Genomic DNA, 24,251 nt, shown 5'->3' on the forward strand with positions numbered 1-24,251 from the left:
GTCAAAAACGTTTTTTTTCCCTCTCTCTCTCTCTCTAATTGGTGTTGTCAAGATGCAAGACAACCAAGCAGACAACTGTAAGGGTAGTAGTAGAGATGTTTTATTGAGGATTACAGACAAATAGAAAAAAACATTTACTGAATTTTTTTTTTCTTTTTTTGCACTTGAAAAACAAAGATAGATGGAAATAAAAAGTGAACAAATGATAACAAATAATGCTCTGTGAGGTTTTTTTTTCAGCCTGTCTTCTTTGGATCTGTTATGCCTTCTTCATAATGTACAGGCCAGCCTTCTGCACACCCCAACACTACATAACGAGTGGACTTCTTCCCTTTACCATATTCACATTTTGGGGGTTTCACCCCACTTTGTAATTTGCACGTGATCACAGGAAAAGGCTGGTTGCTCTTAAACAGGTTACCGCCCTGTGGAGTTCCTCCTCTGCCACAAACCGTTCTAATATCATTTGAGTTTGCTTGTATGAAGGTGTTGACAGGTTTGCAGCCATCGTCAGCTCCAGTAATGCCTCTCTTTCTGATTTCACGGGTACACTTCTGCTCATTCATATCAGGGCCGAAATGCTGAATGAGGAATTTTTTATAACGGGGCTTTATATGTGGTGGTTGAGCATGAGTGGAGAACGACACACTCAAGACCAGCAGCAGAATCACAGCAGACTGATGAATCTCCATGACCTGGTGAACAACACATCAAACACCTTTACTGACATTTCACTGTCAAATCAATTTACCCCTGAAAAAAAAAAAATTGTCTCAAAGTTTTTTGCTTTTGTATACTGATAACTCAAGATTATTGATAGACCACCCTTTCCCCCCAAAAGAAAAATGCACTTAAAGAGCAGCAATGTACATGTTATAAAAATATAAAATGAGCTTGTGTGCAGTGATACTCACAGGTTGCAGTCTATAGTAAACCTGAGGCCTGTATTATGATGCTCCTTCACAAAGTCCAAGTGAATGCAGTCAGGCTCAATCTTGATGTTAGATTAATTTTCAGGCAGACTATCTGCAGATCTGGAAGATATCAGTCATCAGTTGGAAACAGGCGCCTCGACCTGGGATGTCTGTTAGTGTGAGATCTCAAGAGAAGGATCAGTGTAATAACACTCTCAAGTTTATTAAGGAAGAAGAGTCATATTTATACACAAGATGAAGCAGAATCATCCACGATGTCCAGGCCATCCAATCAAAGTACTCAAAGATCAACCCCTACCATATATAGCATATTAAGAAATATAATAACGAGTAGTTAAATGTTCAAATGTATGTGCGTCTCTTGAGTTCCTGTTTGCATGCACGTGTATAAGTTATGTGTCCATGATGTGCACATAACATAACGAAAAGAAGTTACACAAGGGCAGCCTTACACAAGAATTGTCAAAAGTGGAGCCTAAGAGAAATAAGGAAATATTAACACTACTAACTTTAAAATGTCCCGGTCCACTCAGGCTTTGACCCTCAGTCTATACGGGGAGTGCAGAATTATTAGGCAAGTTGTATTTTTGAGGATTAATTTTACAACATTAATAATTAAACAACAACCATATTGTCAATGAACGCAAAAAACTCATTAATATCAAAGCTGAATATTTTTGGAAGTAGTTTTTAGTTTTAGCTATTTTAGGGGGATATCTGTGTGTGCAGGTGACTACTGTGCATAATTATTAGGCAACTTAACAAAAAACAAATTTATACCCATTTCAATTATTTATTTTTACCAGTGAAACCAATATAACATCTCAACATTCACAAATATACATTTCTGACATTCAAAAACCAAACAAAAACAAATCAGTGACCAATATAGCCACCTTTCTTTGCAAGGACACTCAAAAGCCTGCCATCCATGGATTCTGTCAGTGTTTTGATCTGTTCACCATCAACATTGCGTGCAGCAGCAACCACAGCCTCCCAGACACTGTTCAGAGAGGTGTACTGTTTTCCCTCCTTGTAAATCGCACATTTGATGATGGACCACAGGTTCTCAATGGGGTTCAGATCAGGTGAACAAGGAGGCCATATCATTAGATTTTCTTCTTTTATACCCTTTCTTGCCAGCCACGCTGTGGAGTACTTGGACGCGTGTGATGGAGCATTGTCCTGCATGAAAATCATGTTTTTCAGACTTCTTCCTGTACCACTGCTTGAAGAAGGTGTCTTCCAGAAACTGGCAGTAGGACTGGGAGTTGAGCTTGACTTGTCTGAGTCGGACTGGAGCTCTCTGCCCTTTACCAATCCAGCCACGGGCCCATCCATCTGGCCCATCAAGACTCACTCTCATTTCATCAGTCCATAAAACCTTAAAATCAGTCTTGAGATATTTCTTGGCCCAGTCTTGACGTTTCAGCTTGTGTGTCTTGTTCAGTGGTGGTCGACTTTCCGCCTTTCTTACTGTAATTCCTCCAGGTACCAACAGACACAAGTGGCTTTCTCATACTGATGGATTTATTGAATCCAGCTTGGTCAGGATCATAAACACACCGTGAAAACTAAAAGCACAGTACAAACAATAATTAGCTTAAAGAAAGAAATTTCACAGATTTTGACAAATACAACATACAAAACATACCTCGTTGGCTGAGTACCGAGAGAGGAATTAGTTTGTCCTTTTCTTCTTCTTTTTGTTTATCTTATTTCTCTTAAACTTAGCTTAGTGACCACACTTTAGTCATGCATCTTTCTTTCTCTTGAGAGATCGCTTCTTCTATGGAAAAACCTCTTCTCTGCATACAAAGCTCACTCTTAAGCTACAGCGCCCCCTAGTGGCACTTAACGGTAATAATAATAATACAAATACAGAAAATGAATAGAAACGAAAATGTGGCAGTAACACTCCCACCAATCTCACAACTCTTACTGTGGGATTTCTATAGCTTACATTCAGACTGACAACTGAACATGAAAATGAACACAAACTCTTAGTCCGCTTCTAGCAAAACAATAACCTTATGAATAGGTCGTTCTAATGAGGTCGTTTTAGTCACAAGTTTACTGTGTTTGTCATGTGTCCTTTCACTAACCAAAAGTCGAACCTTTCTCACTTTGTTATCAGTTCCTGGATAGACATCAGTGACTTTGGCTAGCTTCCATTCATTACGTGGTGCCATGTCATCTTGTAGAAGCACTACATCATTTATCTTCAGATTCCTTCTGTGTACATTCCACTTCTGTCTTGGTTGCAAGTTGAGCAAATATTCTTTCCTCCAACGGATCCAAAACTCATTGGCTAAATATTGTACTCTTCTCCATCTTTTTTGAAGATACAAATCTTCTTTCATAAACTCTCCTGGAGGAGGTTGAACAATGGTTGACTTCATAGTGAGAATGTGGTTGGGCGTTAATGGCTCAGGACCTGTTGGATCACTTAAATGCTCGATGGAAAGTGGCCTACTGTTGACAATCGCCATGATCTCGTACAACAAGGTTCTCAAGGATGTACTGTCGAGTCTCTTTGCTGACTGGTCAAGGATGGCTGAAAGAACACTACGGATGGTCCTGATCTGTCTTTCCCATATTCCACCCATATGGCTTGCCGAAGGAGGATTCATGAGAAATTCACATCCAAGTGCTTTTACCTTCTCCTGATTCATTTCTTTCATGAGATCGGCGAGTTCTCTCTGGGCACCAATGAAATTGGTTCCTCTGTCACATCTCAGTTGACGCACATTTCCTCTTATTGCAATAAAGGCTCGCAGAGCATTTAGGAATGCGTCTGTACTCAGGTCGTCTACTACTTCAATATGTATGGCTCGTGAACATAGACAGGTTAGTATGAGTCCATATCTCTTGAGCTCCTTTCGTCCATCTTTGACGTATATTGGTCCAAAGCAATCCATTCCGACATAAGTGAAAGGCGGGGTAGGCTCCGTTCGGTCTACTGGCAAATCTCCCATACTTTGATTCTCTGTTTTCCTTCTGTATTTGCGACATCTGACACATTTGAAGATGTATGATGAAACTGCACGGCTGCTCCCAAGAATCCACCAACCATTTGCACGCAACTCATTCATCGTCATTCCACGACCTTGATGTTGAACCTTCAAGTGAAAATGTCTGATCAGCAAAGTTGAAATATGACTGTCCTTGGGAAGTATGGCTGGATGTTTTACATGCGGGTGTAGTACAGCTTGACCCAAACGTCCACCCACTCCGAGGATTCCTTCTTCGTCCAGAAACGGACTTAGTTTGTACAGTTTATGATTTGTGGTCTTGGAAACTGTTTTCTTTGATTTTAGACTCTTTATCTCTTCTGCGAAAGCTTTCTCTTGAACAATTTTGATGACAAACAGTTCTGTTTGTTTTCTCTCTTCCAAAGTTGTACTTTCTTTGGTCTTTTGTATATCACCCTTGCGTTCCTTGACCTTTCTTCTCAAGATTGCAAGTGCTCTTATCAATCTGGACCATTCTGAGAACTTCTCAAATCTGCTGAAAATAGTTTGCTCTTCCTTTGCATTGATGGTATACACACAGGCTTTGCGAAGTTCTGGATCATTCTCCCTGATCTCTCCCACCTTGACATCTCTATCAGGAATGTTCTTCTCCCAGAGAAATGCTGGCCCCTCAAACCATTCAGAGGACTTCAGTTGTTCTGCGGTTAAGCCTCGAGAAACGTAGTCTGCAGGGTTCTGCTCTGATGCGACATACGCCCATTGTTCTGGCCTTGTGCTTGACTTGATCCTTTGTATCCGATTTGCTACGAAGACTTGAAACCTTTTGGCACCATTATTTATGTAGCCGAGAACAACGGTGGAGTCTGTCCAGAAAAACTCTGCAATGTCTGGGATTTCAAGCTCTGCCCTGAGTAGATCACTGACTCTAACTGCAACAACTGCTGCTGAGAGTTCGAGTCGAGGGATAGTCGTGACACTAGTAGGTGTGACTCTTGACTTGGCCATTACCAAGCAACAATGGACTTGATCTGATTGGTTAATGATTCGCAGGTAAGTACAAGCACCATATCCATTGACACTGGCATCTGCGAAGTGATGAAGCTCGTAGCTTTTAACCTGACCAAAATCTGTAGGAATGAAACATCTTTGAATCTGCATGTTGGCTAAACTTGGAAGGTCTTTAATCCAGGATTCCCACTGGGGTTTTAAGTGCTCTGGAAGCTCGTGGTCCCACTCAACCTTATCCTTGCACATTTGCTGGAGAATCTGCTTTCCCAAGAGGACGAACGGTGCAATAAACCCCAGGGGATCGTAAACGGAGGCGACAGTAGAAAGTACACCTCTTCTTGTAAGGGGGTTCGATTTGACTTGAACTCTGAATTTAAAAGTGTCTGAAGTGACACACCATTCAACTCCCAGAGCTCTTTCAATGTGTGGTAAACTTAGGGACATGTCAAGGTCTTTCACTGTGGCACACTCTTCCTTTGGAATGGTGGACATAACTCTCTCACTATTACACACAAATTTGTGGAGTCTTAACTTTCCTTTGGCACAGAGCTCTCTCGAGTCTTTGATGAGCTGAATAGCTTCCCTTTCAGTAGGAACGCTTGCCAAACCGTCATCAACATAAAAGTTTCTCTGTATGAAGTGTATGGTGTTTTCTTTGAATTGACCTTGTCCTTGGGCCGCGAGGTGTTTTAGGCCAAAGTTGGCACAGCCTGGAGAAGACGCTGCTCCAAAAAGATGGACCTTCATACGGTAAACTGATGGTGATGCTTCCAAATCTCCCTCCTCCCACCAAAGAAACCTTAAATAATCCTGATCTTCTTTTGTGACATGGAACTGGTGAAACATCCGCTCTATATCACACATGAATGCGACGGAACTTCTGCGGAAGCGACAAAGAACACCAACCAATGCGTTTGTCAGGTCAGGACCGGTTAAGAGATGGTCATTGAGAGAAGTGTCCTGGTACTTGGCCGAGGCATCAAATACTACTCTGATCCTTCCGGGTTTGTGTGGGTGATAGACCCCATGATGTGGGATATACCATGCAGGAGTGTTATTCAACTCTTCGTCAGGGACTCTTTCAGCATCTCCTCTTGAGATGATGTCATCCATGAAGTTTGTGTAATCATTGTAGTATGATTTGTCTTTCTTTAATCTCCTTTCCAGACACTTTAGGCGATGCATTGCACATATTCTATTGTCTGGTAATGTGGGTCTTCCGTCACGAAACGGTAGTGGCATCTCATAGTGGCCGCTCTCATTCTGTGTGATGTTTTCTTTAAGTTTTGTGAGAAACTTTAAATCTTCTTGTGACACAGGGTTGCCCTCGATGGCTCTTTCAGAGAAGTCTCCTTCAAGTGCTTTGATAATGTCAGAAGGGGTGATGTCCTTTACTGTTGTCCTATTGACATAGTGGACTTTGTTCTGAAGTTTTAGAGAGGGCTTAAGCTCTGGGATAACTTTCTTGACAATAATGCGATGACTAATTCCAATCGCATCTCCATAGTTCAGGCAGGGATTGGTTTGTCCAACTATACTCCAACCAAGATCGGTGCGCTGAGCGTATGGCTCGCCTTCTTTGCCTGACGCAATCTCTCTCGGGAGAAGAGCTTGTGAGCAGTTGTATCCGATCAACAATCCTACCTCGCAATCTTGCAAAGGTGCGATTTCTGATTGAAGGTGTTCCAGATGTGGCCAAGCTTTAGCTGTTTCATTAGTTGGAATGTGAGCTTTGTTGGCTGGAATGAATTCTCGTGTGTATGTAGGAGGTAAAGTGATTCTTTTGCTTGAGTTAAGGCCACAAACTTGAAGATCTTGAAGTCTGTCGGACTGAACAACTGTAGTCTGGGAAGACATAGTAGACAGTTCTAGTTTAACGGGTTCTTGGTTTGTCTCTAGTAACTTTGCAACTTCACTGAGAACAAAGGTTGTATCGCTTTGCGAATCCAGTAAGGCATACACAAGAACTTCTTTGAGTTTTGTAGAAGATGAAAGCCACACAGGAATGATTGCAGCTGTCTGTGTGTTATTTTCTTGACTTGCGACTCGGTTAGTCGTAGCCATGGCTGTAACTTGTTCTTGAGCTCGGTCGCTTTGACTTGACCTTTCGTTACTTGACTTTGGATTAGCTAGTGGTTGCCTTTGTTCTTCTTTGTCCTTAACTCTATCTTCATGAAGACAAGTCGGATGCCCTTTACTGCACCTTTCACAAATATTGCGGTTGGTACAGCTCTTCGAATGATGGCCTGGTTTGAGACAACCAAAACATAGCCTCTCTGACTTAATAAAGCTGACTCTGTCTGACACAGCCTTTTCCAGAAAACTTCTGCATTTGTGTAAACTGTGCTTGGGTTTCTTACAGAATACACATACCAGTTGTATCTTTTCTTGTGAAGTGGTCATCAGTGTTTTAACTCCAATTTCTTTCTGTTTTGTAAGTTTCAGTTTGTCTGATTTGTTAGGCTCACATTGTTTTAGTGACTGTAAAGATGTAACAGGATTACAGGCAATCTTGGCTTCTCTCATTAGAAACTCAACAAACTGGCTGAAAGTGGGAAACAGATTTGTTTGTTCTTCAATTTCAATAACCTTGCGGTTCCAACTAGCAGCAAGCCAGTCTGGAAGTTTGGAAAGTATCTTTCGGTTCTCATTGCAGTCGTTCAAGATCTCTAATGACTTGATGTGAGATGTTGCAGCTTCGCAACTGTGCAAGAAATCTGCAAAGTCTCTTAATTCGAAACTGTCCCTTGAGGTCATTTTTGGCCATGCATGCAGTTTGTCTCTAAAGGCTTTCGCGATTGTGAATGGATTTCCATATCTTTCTTCCAGAATCTTCCATGCAGCAGCATATGCAGATTCAGTTCCAAGCAGGAAGTATCCTTCAACCGCTCTCTTAGCCGGTCCACTCAAATATCTCCGAAGGTAGAAAATTTTCTCCTTGTCCGGGATATTTTTTTGGTCTATCAGCGTTTGAAATGACAGTTTCCAGTCACTGTAACTTAAGGGATCGCCAGAAAACACAGTAGGTTCCGGAACAGGGATACGGCTAGCACTTAGTGCACTTGCTAGCACTTTAACAAGATCTGATGTACTATCACTTATATGAGTGGCTGCAGCTTGGGGTATGACTTGTTCAAGCATAGATGAGAAGCTTACATGTTCAGCGTCTTTCATTTCTGTGTTAATCTTTGTTACATCGATCTTTTGTGCTTCTGCTGCACTCATTTGGTCATAAACCTGCATCCTTGCTTGTGCTGCCTTTAGATCTTTGACCTTTTCCAGGTGCAGTACTTTTCTTTTCTTTTCATCAAGTGTTCTCTGCAGAGCTGCATACTCTGCTTCTTGTAGAGCCTTAAACTTTGCTTCATCTGCTTCTCTCTGCATTCTTAGTCTAATTTCTTCTGCCTCTCTTTCTAAGCGCTTTTGTCTAATCAATGTATCTTGTTCTACTGCTTTTTTCCTGACTTCAGCTTCTAGTCTTTCCATCTCTTGCTGTTCCATTTCTTGTTCTTCTAATATTTTGAGAACAGCTTGACTCGCTGCTGCTTCTGCTGCGGCTTCTTGATGTTTTACAGAGGATCTATGTGAATGCTCAGATGAGTTCTTCTTAGTGGTGTTGAAGGAGCTTGACTTACTGCTTGCAGTTTGAAAGAGGGAGCCTGCTTCCGGCCAATCTTGTTCCTCTTTTCCTTCCAATCGGCTGGTTGCTTTATTCACGAGGAAACCTGAGATCTCCACGCACAGATCAACTCTGCGACGTGACTCCTGATCAGGTGGGGTGAGCTTACGTAACTCTTCATAAACTTTCGTGACATCTGCACAAAGCCCTCTAACATCACCAATAATGTCTTCAAGTATGTCTTCATTCAAGGGTCCTGTTTGAGAGAGGGGTTTCTTAGATGCTTTTGCACGTGTTCTCCACTTTTCATAGTTGTAGTTAAATCTTTGCTGGAGTCCTTTAATCCTCTCATCCTGCATTTCTCTTCCCTTTTCTGTGAGTGTTTTCACTCTCTGACTTCTTCTAAATTGTACTGATTCTTGCTGCTCACTAAGATCAGTACATTGAGTTTCTTCAGACTGCATCTGGGGGTCTGCACTAACTAGTGGTGTATTTGGATCAGTCATTTTAACGTCTTGTCACTTGTCACTAAACAGCAAAACGTTTACGTTAACTAAAAGTCACCCCTGTACTGCAGGCAGTTCAAATATAAAGGCAGAATAAAATAAAAAAAATGTAACACTGAATCTTAATGCAGTAATATGAATGTAACTTAGATTACTCTCCACTTAAATATACCCAAAACGTATTTAAATAAGAGTTATTCACATTTAAACTGTTACAAATAGCCCAATAAACAAAAGTACTGATGCTTAAACTTAGGTGCTTTAGAACTTACACTGTGGCTTAATAAACAAAAACTAGGAATAGCAAAACGTCACTTTCACCTTTTTACTGTTTGATTAATCAACCTTAAACTTGTGTTTTGTTTTCCTTGTTTAAACAAACCCTTAACTTATGAATGTCCACATTTCTTATGGCCTTATCTTAAAGTGTTGCTCTTCAAATCGTATGCTTTGGTCCCGTGCGCGCTCCCCCGCTCTGCGCACGTGCCGATCACGCTGTGGCAAGACTGCTGCTCCTTTGATCATTCCGCCTCGCCTCCACTCGCGTGCAGATCAGTCCGAGTTTTCACTGTAATTCCTCCAGGTACCAACAGACACAAGTGGCTTTCTCATACTGATGGATTTATTGAATCCAGCTTGGTCAGGATCATAAACACACCGTGAAAACTAAAAGCACAGTACAAACAATAATTAGCTTAAAGAAAGAAATTTCACAGATTTTGACAAATACAACATACAAAACATACCTCGTTGGCTGAGTACCGAGAGAGGAATTAGTTTGTCCTTTTCTTCTTCTTTTTGTTTATCTTATTTCTCTTAAACTTAGCTTAGTGACCACACTTTAGTCATGCATCTTTCTTTCTCTTGAGAGATCGCTTCTTCTATGGAAAAACCTCTTCTCTGCATACAAAGCTCACTCTTAAGCTACAGCGCCCCCTAGTGGCACTTAACGGTAATAATAATAATACAAATACAGAAAATGAATAGAAACGAAAATGTGGCAGTAACACTTACCTTGGCCATGTCTCTGAGTATTGCACACCTTGTGCTTTTGGGCACTCCAGTGATGTTGCAGCTCTGAAATATGGCCAAACTGGTGGCAAGTGGCATCTTGGCAGCTGCACGCTTGACTTTTCTCAGTTCACGGGCAGTTATTTTGCGCCTTGGTTTTTCCACACGCTTCTTGCGACCCTGTTGACTATTTTGAATGAAACGCTTGATTGTTCGATGATCACGCTTCAGAAGCTTGGCTATTTTAAGACTGCTGCATCCCTCTGCAATATATCTCACTATTTTTGACTTTTCTGAGCCTGTCAAGTCCTTCTTTTGACCCATTTTGCCAAAGGAAAGGAAGTTGCCTAATAATTATGCACACCTGATATAGGGTGTTGATGTCATTAGACCACACCCCTTCTCATTACATAGATGCACATCACCTAATATGCTTAATTGGTAGTAGGCTTTCCAGCCTATACAGCTTGGAGTAAGACAACATGCATAACGAGGATGATGTGGTCAAAATACTAATTTGCCTAATAATTCTGCACTCCCTGTACATTCTTGTACATGCAAGCAGTAAATCGTGTGACACATGAAGAGTTGTAGAGTAATAGACTTTAAGAGATAATAACCAAATGGTAGAAATAATTGAAACACATTATATCAGCAACAGTCAACGCTATTGCTGCAGTGAAAGCTTCAGAGAATTGCTGGAAGAAAATAACAAAATGCGTCATTACCAAAGTGAATTAATACTGACCCATAACAAGATTTTATATACAGTGAGGAAAATAAGTATTTGAACACCCTGCTATTTTGCAAGTTCTCCCACTTGGAAATCATGGAGGGGTCTGAAATTGTCATCGTAGGTGCATGTCCACTGTGAGAGACAATCTAAAAAAAAATCCAGAAATCACAATGTATGAATTTTTAATTATTTATTTGTATGATACAGCTGCAAATAAGTATTTGAACACCTGAGAAAATCAATGTTAATATTTGGTACAGTAGCCTTTGTTTGCAATTACAGAGGTCAAACATTTCCTGTAGTTTTTCACCAGGTTTGCACACACTGCAGGAGGGATTTTGGCCCACTCCTCCACACAGATCTTCTCTAGATCAGCCAGGTTTCTGGCCTGTCGCTGAGAAACACGGAGTTTGAGCTCCCTCCAAAGATTCTCTATTGGGTTTAGGTCTTGAGACTGGCTAGGCCACGCCAGAACCTTGATATGCTTCTTACAGAGCCACTCCTTGGTTATCCTGGTTGTTCCGCAATACATGGCCCCGGTCATCCTCTCCATAAAACAGTGCAGTCGCCCTGTCCCATGTGCAGAAAAACACCACCAAAGCATGATGCTACCACCCCCATGCTTCACAGTAGGGATGGTGTTCTTGGGATGGTACTCATCATTCTTCTTCCTCCAAACACGTTTAGTGGAATTATGACCAAAAAGTTATATTTTGGTCTCATCTGACCACATGACTTTCTCCCATGACTCCTCTGGATCATCCAAATGGTCAATGGCAAACTTAAGACCTGCCTGGACATGTGCTGGTTTAAGCAGGGGAACCTTCCGTGCCATGCATGATTTCAAACCATGACGTCTTAGTGTATTACCAACAGTAACCTTGGAAACGGTGGTCCCAGCTCTTTTCAGGTCATTGACCAGCTCCTCCCATGTAGTTCTGGGCTGATTTCTCACCTTTCTTAGGATCATTGGGACCCCACGAGGTGAGATCTTGCATGGAGCCCCAGTCCGAAGGAGATTGACAGTCATGTTTAGCTTCTTCCATTTTCTAATGATTGCTCCAACAGTGGACCTTTTTTCACCAAGCTGCTTGGCAATTTCCCCGTAGCCCTTTCCAGCCTTGTGGAGGTGTACAATTTTGCCTCTAGTGTCTTTGGACAGCTCTTTGGTCTTGGCCATGTTAGCAGTTAGCAGTACAATCTTACTGATTTTATGGGGTGGACAGGTGTCTTTATGCAGGTAACGACCTCAAACAGGTGAATCTAATTTAGGATAATAAATGGAGTGGAGGTGGACATTTTAAAGGCAGACTAACAGGTCTTTGAGGGTAAGAATTCTAGCCGATAGACAGGTGTTCAAATACTTATTTGCAGCTGTATCATACAAATAAATAGTTAAAAAATCATATATTGTGATTTCTGGATTTTTTTTTTAGATTATGTCTCTCACAGTGGACATGCATCTACGATGACAATTTCAGACCCCTCCATGATTTCCAAGTGGGAGAACTTGCAAAATAGCAGGGTGTTCAAATACTTATTTTCCTCACTGTATATACTATTTTAACTATATACACTATATTGCCAAAAGTATTGGGACACCCCTCCAAATCATTGAATTCAGGTGTTCCATTAACTTCCATGGCCACAGGTGTATAAATCATGCACTAGGCATGCAGACACTTCTACAAACATTTGTGAAAGAACAGGTCGCTCTCAGGAGCTCAGTGAACTCAAGTGTGGTCCCGTGATCGGTTGTCACCTGTGCAATAAGTCTATTCGTCACTACTAAGTATTCCACGGTCAACTGTTAGTGGTATTATAACAAAGCGGAAGCAATTGAGAACAACAGTAACTAAGCCACGGAGTGGTAGGCCACGTAAAATTACAGAGCGGGGTCAGCGCATGCTAAGGGTCACAGTGCGCAGAAGTCGCAAAATTTCTGCAGAATCAATATTAGCAAGATTAGCTCAAGAACAGTGTGTAGAGAGCTTCATGGAATGGGTTTCCATGGTTAAGTAGCTCATCCTAGCCTTACATCACCAAGTGCAATGCAAAGCGCCGGATGCAGTGATGTAAAACACGCCACCACTGGACTCTAGAGCAGTGGAGACCTGTTCTCTAGAGTGACCTATCACGCTTCTCTGTCTAGCAATCCGATAGACAAGTCTGGGTTTGGCAGTTGCCAGGAGAACATTAACCCTAACCCTTGCCTGACTGCATTGTGCCAAGTATAAAGTTTGGTGGAGGGGGGATTATGGTGTTGGTTGTTTTTCAGGGGTTGTGCTTGGCCCATTAGTTCCAGTGAAAGGAACTCTTAATGCTTCAGCATACCAAGACATTTTGGACAATTTTGTGCTTTCAAAGTTGTGGGAACAGTTTGGGGACGGCCCCTTCCTGTTCCAACATGACTGTGCACCATTGCACAAAGCGTTAGTCCATAAAGACATGGATGAGTTTGGTGTGGAGGAACTTGACTGGCCTGCACAGAGTCCTGACCTCAACCCGACAGAACAGCTTTGGGATGAATTAGACCAGAGACTGCGAGCCAGGCCTTCTCGTTCAACATCAGTGCCTGACCTCACGAATCCACTTCTAGAAGAATGGTCAAAAATTCCCATAAACACACTCCTAAACCTTGTGGAAAGCCTTCCCAGAAGAGTTGGAGTTGTTATAGCTGCAAAGGGTGGGCCAACTCCATATTAAACCCTACGGATTAAGAATGGGATGTCATTAAAGTTCATGTATATGTAAAGGCAGATGTCCTAAAACTTCTGGCAATATAGAGTATATTAGTTCAATATCAGCACATCTCCAGGGATTCAGAGTTATATTAAATCCAAAACTTTTACAGTTTGTTCCTGATATATATTATGAAGTTTTGTTATGGTCTCCACAGGAATTAAGGATAATCAACTCATGGTCTCAGCTGGCTCTTGAAAGCCCATTCCCATTAGCTCTCTATAAATAATCTCCTTTTCCTCAGGGTGTCGTACCCTGGTATAGTTGCATCAAGTTGTGGACATTTGTCACAATGCAAAACAAGCCATCCAAGGAATGCGGTTGCTGGTGATCGGGTATCAAGGTGCTCACATTTTTGGGGCAGACTGCTCTAACTTCTCATAGCTCTCCCCTTAATGCAGCTGTAGCCTAACAGGCATCCGCTCAACTCTCATAAACATCTTGCATATCCCAACTCCCTTCGGGGGCGGCAGTAACCTCCTGCCAAAAGAGGATCTTACCCATCATTGAGAAATTACCTCATACACACTGGTAACCGCTCTTTTCCATTACGAAATCTTCAACAGTTTTCTTCAGCAGAATCAGGTATTTTCTGGAGCTTAGGGAAGGTGCATTCAAGAGTCATCGGGACTGCTTAATAGTGGTAAAACATGGAGTACAGCAGTATTTAATAACTAAAATTCATTAGACATCTTCAAAGCAGCAACATAACATTTGAGATTATACTCAGAGAATTTAGATATCACAACCGTCCATTCAGTGTAATGATCTGCTACCTCTGTAACCAGCGCCATCGGCCCAGTATCATGGTGGAGATTAAGATGAGACAAAGAAATTACTGGTCACAGAGCAAGGCCCTGTTGAAACTAAAATGTATTGCTTTTATAGTTTTTAAGGTCTGTAAAATTATTTTAAAAGACCTCATGTTTCTGCTTCAATAGATTATTTATTATTTTTACAATCTCTTATCTCTTAAATGCATTAAGTAATTAAAAGACTTAACTGCAAGTTGCCCTCTGATTGTATAAAATCTGAAATGTAGTTTGTTTTTAAATGCTTGTAGCATTCCTTTAACATGTCTGTATGATTTTCAGCTGAAACACTGCTTTACTGTAAATATCTTGTTATCACTTATGACACATAGCAGCATTTAGTTAACATTGAGAGAGAGACTCTGAGGCATAGTCTTAGTCTTTTCACTTTATATACACTCTAAAAAAAAAAAGGTTCTATATTGCACCAAAAATGGTTCTTGGCTCGTAATCATAGGGGAACCTTTTTTAGTGCTATATAGCACCAATTTTGGTGCTTCAGTGGTTCTTCAGCGGTTCTTCAGTGGTTCTTCAGTGGTTCTTCAGAGGTTCTTCACCGGTTCTTTGACTAAGGTGCTATATAGCACCTCTGAAGAACCGCTGAAGAACCACTGAAGCACCAAAATTGGTGCTATATAGCACTAAAAAAGGTTCCCCTATGATTACGAGCCTTTTTTTTAGAGTGTATTTTTGCAGCTTAAGTTTCTACTTTTGGAGTTATTGTCTATAAGTGTACATTAACTTGCACTCATCCTTTCACTATGAAACCTTTTTTTATAGATATTTTCTTGGAAAATAAATTTCCTAAGGATTTTCCTAAATTTCCTATTTCCTTTATGACCTAAAGAAGGCTAAAGAAAGTAGTAAAGAATGGAAATGCGGAGAACCCTATAAGCATTGAAACATACTGGTCTCAAAAATGTTATCGGGGTCGTGCCTGATGCATCCTTGACCAACCATCAACCAACCAACCAACCCAAACTCTATTTCTATTTTGTCCTCTATAACTAATATCTAACATTCAATTTCTGACTTCCTCACTAATTTGGGGTATCTCTGTCTGAATGGAAGAGTCTGAGAGTCTTGATTATGATTTTACACCAGTAGCAATGCTTTTTTCCAAGCATTTCTTCATGTAAATGGAGTGTGTAAACTTTATACTGTCTGCCTTTAATGGCTTCCAGCGTTTCTTCACCCCTAATGTAAACTTAACATTGTCTAACTTACAAGCTTTTTCTCAAAAGCCCTGAAGCTCTCATCCTCCATGACTGAAAATGGCTGTGAATTCTTGATTATCATGTCCACTAGAGTGTCATCAATGTCTTTTTTTCCTTGCTGAAAATAAAGTAAAAATGACTTATTAACCCCTAGGGGTCTGAGGCAGTTTAGGGGCCCTTTAGAAGTTTTGACATGCTCTGACATTTGTGCTTTTTTCAGTTGCTTATAAATACTTGCATGGACCGCGTCAATATTTGACTTTCAAAAGAACATGCGCCGCATTAACGTGGTGCCCATGGCGGCTGGAGACTCTGGCGCGGCGGCCATCTTGGCTGAAGGCTCAGGTGTGGCGGTCATCTTGGCAGAGGGCTCAGACATGGCGGCCATGATGGTTGGAGATGTGGGTTTGGAGGCCATGGCAGTTGGGGTCCACAGTAGGCCAATCTTCATGGCCGTCGGAGCTTGGGTAGTATAGCCTCCCCCCAATTTTTTTTTAGGTAATGGGTCCTCATCCACATTGCCCACAGTGAAGGGAGATCCACACAGCAACAAAGCAAAGTCCAATTACTGTTCCAGGGTCCAGCTAGGACCACCCCCTGGCATCAGTTGGCCAATCCAGCTCATTCCAAAAACATTCTATCAGCATGACCTCATCCAAACAAGCAAGGTGGCAGCATGCTAAAAACTCCCTGACATAGTTCTCAATGGGACGGCCATTCTGAGAATTAGAGCAGAGCAGAGAATTCTCACCAGGTCCCGATCACCTCCTGCTAGGGATGGCTGACGCGAAACAGGCGTTTCGGGGCTTTGCCGAGATCCCGAAGCGCAGATGTTTCGAAACACTGCTCCGAACTGTGATTCGAAACACGCATGTCACGTGACTATGGCTAAATGAAGCTTCGAAGTGTTTCATCAGGTGGCACCTTCCGAAACTGCGTTGATTAAAGGGGGCGGGAACAAGCCACACAGTCACACATCTGTATAAACCTAATTCCCCACAGTTTAAAAGTGAAGTAAATCCATCTTCACCTCGTGGGTTTTTGTGATATAAGTGAGATTTATAGTGTGCTTTGGTTAGTTAGGCTATATTTAGACTAGATTTAAATTAGATATATTGACTGATAGGTATAGACAGTGACAGATAGATAGTGACAGGATAGATATAGTGACACATTCATATGTTAGATAGTGACAGATAGCACAGCATAAGTGAGAGATATAGAATTATATAGAGTCATAGGTGATATATAGATATATTAATAGAATAGATAAAAATGGAGGCTCCACATAAGAGATGCCGTACATTTTTTTTTATTGCTGAACAAATAATAATTTACAAACAGCAGGGCAATAACAGAACATTTTTGTATTACAAAATACAGATCATGTGCTTGAAAGTACAGTAGAAAAATATATCAGGCAAATCAAAAAAACATTAAAGGGGCAAGGGTTTTGTTTGAAGATAATATTCTTCTATAATGGAAAAAAAGACTGATTGCATTTTCATAACTTTGAGGGCTTTTGTATAAGAGTTAAACTCATTATGAAATTAATAAAATCTTGGTTTCACCTTTAAGAATTTGCATTTGTGTAGGTATATAACATTTTCCCAGCATGCGGATGTTGTTAATCAGGAAGTTATCTTTGTTATTGTCCATTACAAGAGATGCCGTACATCTGTGGTGTGGGAGCGTTTCCATTTGGAAACACCAAATAATTGTGAGATGTGTGTATTGTGAGATGTGTGTGTTGTGATAGTGCAGCCTTGATGCACCATTTGAGGAGCACTCATCTTGGCATTTTGGAGGGTGCAGACTTAGAGGACAACAAGTGTCCCATGTGAGAGGATTTTTTTATAGGCTGGAGAAAATATATGTAAAAAAAGAAGTCAGCTAACTCCTTATTATATATTAACAGCAGAGCAAATAATATTTTTGAATAAAAATGTTATGTAATAAATGTGACATTGTGGCTTTATTTATTTTATTAATGTTAAATTGTCATGACCACAAAAAAAAAAAAACTATAGTTATTCACAATGAGGAGGCTACAGGTTACACAATCAAGATCATGTAGTTGTCAGACAGATGTAAATTTTTTTTTTTTTTTTTTTTTTTTTTTTACATGGCTCATTGTCATGGTATTTCAGATCAATACATGCAAGTGACCACTAGATGTCGCCGTAGAGACGGGTGTCGGATTGATTCGAAGCTTCGAAACAATATGGCACATATGCTTCAACTGCTTCAGTGCTTCACGAAGCCTCGGTCTGCCCATCACTACTCTCTGCTAGATCCATTAAAATTGGTCAGTTGTTCTGTAACGTCCGGAAAAAGCAGGCTGAGGCATGGTGCAGGGGTTTTTTTTTTAAATAAAGAAACAAGTATACAAACGAAAGGAAACATGGAGAACATGGAACAACAACAACTGACAGAGAACAAATGCAACACAAGGGCTATATACAGTATATATCTTGTAACAAGTAAACAAGATACACCTGTGGAGACTAAATCAACGTGAGAAACTACAAAACTACAAACATGGCCAAAGGAACAGGACACATGAATATTCACAGAAACATCAGGAACATAAACACTTCAAAATAAAAGTCCCTACAAAACCGGTACAACACCGGGATCGTTACACTGACAAAAAGTAAAAGAAATGGACGGAAGAAGGTGAGCGTATTTCCACTTACCTGGGCGGCATCAGCTGATTGAACGCTGTGCCATTGCTGGAGTGGACGCGGGAGAGTACGACACTCCAGATCAAGGCTTCATCAGTGCTATCGAGCCATTTTGCCACAACTAGTTTTTTAACCCATATCAGATGTCATTTTTCACCACTTCTGATGCATGTGCAAAGTTTTTGAGCATGTTTAGGGCCTCAAAAAAAGCGATTAATTTCGGAGAAGAAGAATAGACCGAGCCATTCCAATAGGGTCCTCACACCATCAGTGCTCAGGCCCTAATTCAAATTTAAAAATGGCAGCCAAGTAAAATGGCTGAACCTTTTGAAAGACAGTTATGGTGTGATTGGACCCAAAAGTGTTGTACAGTGACAACTATGACAGAAATGCTGCACAATATTGCGGTGTTGATGAGATACAAGACAATCAAGTAGACGAGTTTAAGGGTCAAGTTTTATTGAGGATTACAGACAGGTGGAAAAACCGTCTACGTCTTTCTTCCCTCATCTGTTTTTGCTCATTGACTACTCCCATTAAAATATTTTTAATGCTCAAAAAGGGTTAACAGATTGATTAAAAGTTAATTGAATCTCGCACACGATAAGTACGATTACACACAGAGACATGCATGAAGAAGTGCAGAATATTCCATTAACTGAAAGAAATAATGTAAAGATATTTTTAACATTATGCTCATTTAAGGTAAATGATGAGAGACTCGCTCATATCAGAGTCTCATAAAGACAGAGGGGTACATTTTCTTTCAACAACTTGTATGCTGTTCTTCAAAAGAAAAGAAAAAAAAATCTGATTTTGCTCAAATATAATTAGAGATTGTAAGACATCTTTTCAAAACACATGTTTTAAAGTACATGTATAAATCTATTGTGTTCATGTTCACAGCTGGAAGACTTCATTGATAGACTTGTGGAAAAAACTGGTTAAAACCACTGCACATTAGCCACATTAGGTCAAGACTTTATTTATCGATTTTATTTTTGGCTTTGTGATTGAATCTGATTGTCTTTTTTTGCACTTGAAAAACAAAGAAAGACAGAAAATGAGAAGTGAATAAAGGATTAGAAAAATATTGTAAAGCTCTGTGAGGCTGTCATTACTTACACATTTTAATAATGTACAGGCAAGCCTCTTATACAAGCCAACACAATATTGAGAGTGGACCTCTTCCCTTTACCATATTGACAGTTTGGGTGACTCACCCCACTTTGTAATCTACACGTGACCACAGAAAATTTCTGGTTGCTCTTAAACAGGTTACCGCCCTGTGGAGTTCCTCCTTTGCCACAAACTGCTTTAATATCATTTTCATTAGCTTGTATGAAGGTGTTGACAGGTTTGCAGCCACCATCAGTTCCAGTGATGTTTTTCTCTCTGATTTCAATGGTACACCTATACTCATTCATATCAGGATCCAAATGCTGATTGAGGAATTTTTGATAACGGGACATTATCTGTGCTGGTTGAGCATGAGTGGAGAACGACACACACAAGACCAGCAGCAGAATCACAGCAGACTGATGAATCTCCATGATCTGGTGATCAATACAAACATCGAAACACCTTTACTGACATTTCACTTAATAAAGAAGTTTAGTCGTGATTTAGTGAAGAAAATATTAAGTGAAATTAAATTAAGGGCTTATATACCTCGTTTTATGAGTAAATGTTCCAAGAGGGTTTTTTGTCTTCTCTTCTTCCAAGGCTGTAAAACAATGAAAAGCAAATGAATGATCAAAACCTCAACTAATACCAGTGAAACATGCTCTACACACTAGTGTGCTGAATAAAACTAACTGGCTTCAGCAGAGACTTAAAGGTACAGTTCACCCAAAAAAGAAAATTCTTTACTCACTCTTGAAATGTTCCAAATAAATGTCTTTGTTCTGAAAGATATTTGGAACAATGTTGGTAGCCAAACAGATCTCGGGCCCCAGGGGTGGACTGGGGCAAAAAAGTGGCCCTGGACTTTCTGGCACAAAGCGGCCCATCACACCCGGTCTGCGACACACCTCACCACAAACCCACTAGCTCATTATACACAGGGCAATTTTAAACACCAAAGCTATTTATACAAAAATATGAAATATATTAATTGTTTTATTGAAATGCTTATCATACTGAATGACTGGCATACTGCTTCAGGTTATAATTTGTCTTCCCTGGTGCACATGGCAGATAGCATTTTTTTTATATACAAATTTTGATTTCTCTTTTCCCTACACTGTAGTTTAATATCATTAAGTGCACCATAAAATCAGACCATATACAATTAATGCTATGGTCTAGAAGACTTAGGATGTAGAGCAGAATGTGGACTGTTTTAGGGTGCCTTTCTAGTGGTTATAGTATGTAATCTGTAAATTTATGGAATAGAGCTCAAATAGTGGAAAAGAATTTAAAAATTATATGAAAAATACAGCATATTAAAATGATTTCTGAAGGATCATGTGACACTTACTGAAGTAATGATGCTGAAAAGTCAGCTTTTACAGAAATAAATTACATTTTACAAAACATTCTCATAGAAAACAACTAGGCCTATTGAAAATTGTATTAATATGTCTTAATATTTGTTGTTTTACAGTATTTTTGATCAAATAAATAAGCTAAATAAATTCAGCCTTCTTCTTTCAAAAACATTTTAAAAAGTCTTAATTATTTCAAACTTTTGATTACCAGTGTGTAAAATAATGCATGTGAACTAACTAGCAAATTATATATTTATTTTCATATATGACACTTTCCATTGGCTGCTTGAATATGAAAGTTGCCAGTTTTAGCATGATGTATGTGTAGGCTAAGCCTACGTTTCAGAAATATATTTTGAGTACTATGAATAATTTGAAAATGATTGTGAAATTACCTGGAAAGAAAGCCTGGAAACAGAAAGACAAACATTCCCTTTGATATGCTGAAAACTGCGACTCCTACGTTAATGTTTCTTTGTGCATTCTGAGACGAATATCGTAAAAGGCATTACAATCGGATTAATTCTAAAAGGTCAGCAGTAGTTTACATCCCTGGAAACTAATGTCCGTCGTTTAACATTTTTAAAATTGTTAACAGTCGGGAAATATTGCTGTAGCCCATTGACTCATATTCCGCTCTTACTTCGGCTCGCATTCAAGTGCCGCCCGCGCTGCTCGGCTGCTGTGCACAGTAAATCCCGCCTCCTTCAATTTGATTGGATATCGCAAACATTTTGACATTGACGAGCGCTTTTACACCAGGTTATAGATTAGAGTTTTGCCTCAGGTGGGCTGAGTGGGCCATTCGTCTGGGCTGACGGAAGGATATAGGCTACGTAGTTTTACTATAATTTATTCTTCATATTTATGTAGCATCGGGCCGGCCCACATTGTCCAGCGGCCCACCGGGAAAACACCCGGTATGCCAGATGGCCAGTCCGCCCCTGTCGGGCCCCATTAACTACCATAGCAGGCAAAAAAATACTATGGTAGTCAATGGGGCCAGAGATCGGCTTGGTTACAAACATTCTTCCAATTATCTTCCGGAACAAAGACATTTATACAGGTTTGGAACAATTTGAGAGTGAGTAAACAATGACAGAATTTGGTTACACTTTATTTTAAGGTGTCTTTGTTACGCATGTTATTATACATTTAAGTACTGCATAATATTAATTAACTACATTTACATTTATGCATTTGGCAGACGCTTTTATCCAAAGCGACTTATAGTGCCCTTACTACAGGGACAATCCCCCTGGAGCAACATGGAGTAAAGTGCCTTGCTCAAGGACACACTGGTGGTGACCACTGGGATCGAACCAGCAACCTTCTGCATATCAGTTCCAGTTTAACCCACTGGACCACCATCTCACACATCTCACACATCTCACACATCTCACACATCTCACACATCTCACACATCTCACACATCTCACACATCTCACACATCTCACACAACTTACTATAGGGTTCGGATTAGGGTTTGTTTTGGTTTAGGGCTAGTTGCATGTATTTATGCATAATTTATAGCTAATACTATAGTAACTACATGACACTGTAAAATAAAGTGTTACCCAGATATTTCATTTTTGGGTGACCTATCCCTTTAAGTTTTGCCCAGGATTTGTATTTAATTATTTATTTATTTATTGTAAAACATGACATGACTTTTAAATATTTTACATTACTTATGTGACTTTGTCCAGTTTTTTCAGTTCAATATTTTCTCTGGTTGAAATTAATTCAATTTTATTTGTCATCAGTATTCAACAACATGTAATTTGGTGGAAGCTGCAATCATTCTCTAACACAAGAGAAAAGTATTACGGCAACAAAAAATGGGGAGACTTTGGAAGAACGCTGAATTTCCTATACAAATAGCAGCACATAACCGGTAAAAAGGTTGGTTTTTTTTACACTTAAATAATTAGCTAAATGTTTTCAACTATGTACACATTAAATAAAATGTCCTGATTTACTTTATTATTGATCTTATAATACATCAACAACAGCAATTTTATAGGATTTTTAAACTTATGCTATTTCATTAAAACTGTCATGCTAAAAATCTTCAGAGAGTTGGAGAATTGTCATGATAGAAATTATATTTATGCAAACAAAGGCTACAGTTCTGCACAAATACCTATAACCCTGGTTTCACAGACAGGGCTTATAGTTTAAATCAGGATTAGACCTTCAATTGGGACATTTAAGTAGCTTTTATAAATGTGTCTTCCTGAATCAAAACAATGGCACTGACATATTTTAAGATATGCCAGTGCAAATTGCTTTCAGTTAAAACAGCTCAAACATACATTTTAGTCTGGGACTATAGCTTAAGCCTTGTCTAAGAAACAGGGGGAAAGTGTTTTTGGAGAGAAAATCTAACCAATCTGACCTTATGTAAGTTGATATGACTGAGAGCACCGTTCACCAACATAAGTGATGAGTCAAGACAATAATAGATCAATTACTACAAGATTATTTACTAGTCATCAACCCCTGTAAAAATACTTTACAAAGACGACATTCATCTGAAATGTTACCCGTTTTTCTGTAGCTTTTCAAGACCCACTACACCAGTTCACTCAATTCGATTACTGATGCACAACCTCTTTGCAAATTGGCTGCTTGAAAATAACTTATAGAAATACACAAGTATTGAGAAAATAAAGAGATACTTACATACAGTCTGTAGTTTGCGGAGAGAGCCTTGAGTCCTGTCACAAACAAATGCTGAGTTCAGGTTCGTCGATAACTTTGGTCTTGATCCTCTGGCTTTTAATACTCAGAAATGAGCAAATAAAAGTGCGATGTTTGCAGTGAACAGCCAATCACTGAAGAACGAGAGATTAGATCAGAGTTCATTAAAGAGGTTAAACATTTCCACAAGAACAAGGGAGCAAGCGTTTGTATATTCATCACAGAAAATAACTTAATATGTAATTTTGTGAAACTGAATATATTTAGGTTAAAATAACATATACGCTTAACTTAAAGTTTTATAATATAATATAATATAATATAATATAATATAATATAATATAATATAATATAATATAATATAATATAATATAATATAATATAATATAATATAATATAATATAATATAATTAATATAATATAATATAATATAATATAATATAATGTAATATAATATAATATAATATAATATAATATAATATAAAATAATATAATATAATATAATATAATATAATATAATATAATATAATATAATATAAAATAATATAATTAATATAATATAATATAATATAATATAATATAATGTAATATAATATAATATAATATAATATAATATAATATAAAATAATATAATATAATATAATATAATATAATATAATATAATATAATATAAAATAATATAATATAATATAATATAATACAGTAATTAAAGCTTATATAATATAATATAATATAATATAATACAGCAATAAAACCTTATATAATATAATATAATATAATATAATATAATATAATATAATATAAT

The 24,251-nt window shown here is 39.0% G+C and overlaps 2 protein-coding genes and 1 long non-coding RNA gene across 6 annotated transcripts in view; all 3 read right to left on the reverse strand.

Annotated features, from left to right (window-relative positions):
• The window catches only part of LOC307120270 (uncharacterized protein), a 911,732-nt gene that overhangs the window by 673,173 nt on the left and 214,308 nt on the right, over positions 1-24,251 (reverse strand). The window lies entirely within an intron of this gene.
• Positions 229-1,041, reverse strand: LOC307120121 (ribonuclease-like 3). The gene is made up of 2 exons (XM_079806995.1): positions 915-1,041; positions 229-695 (listed from the first exon to the last, which is right to left on the reverse strand). Exon 2 carries the CDS (start codon positions 690-692, stop codon positions 237-239), a length of 456 nt encoding a protein of 151 aa, XP_079663121.1. The 5' UTR covers positions 693-695; positions 915-1,041; the 3' UTR covers positions 229-236.
• Positions 17,525-23,586, reverse strand: LOC307120139. Its single transcript, XR_013815754.1, has 3 exons — positions 23,429-23,586; positions 19,920-19,974; positions 17,525-19,804 (listed from the first exon to the last, which is right to left on the reverse strand). It is a non-coding gene; the product is annotated as an uncharacterized lncRNA (long non-coding RNA).

The sequence above is a fragment of the Gobio gobio genome (genome assembly GCF_949357685.1).
Source record: "Gobio gobio genome assembly, chromosome: 24".
Taxonomy (NCBI): Eukaryota; Metazoa; Chordata; class Actinopteri; order Cypriniformes; family Gobionidae; genus Gobio; species Gobio gobio.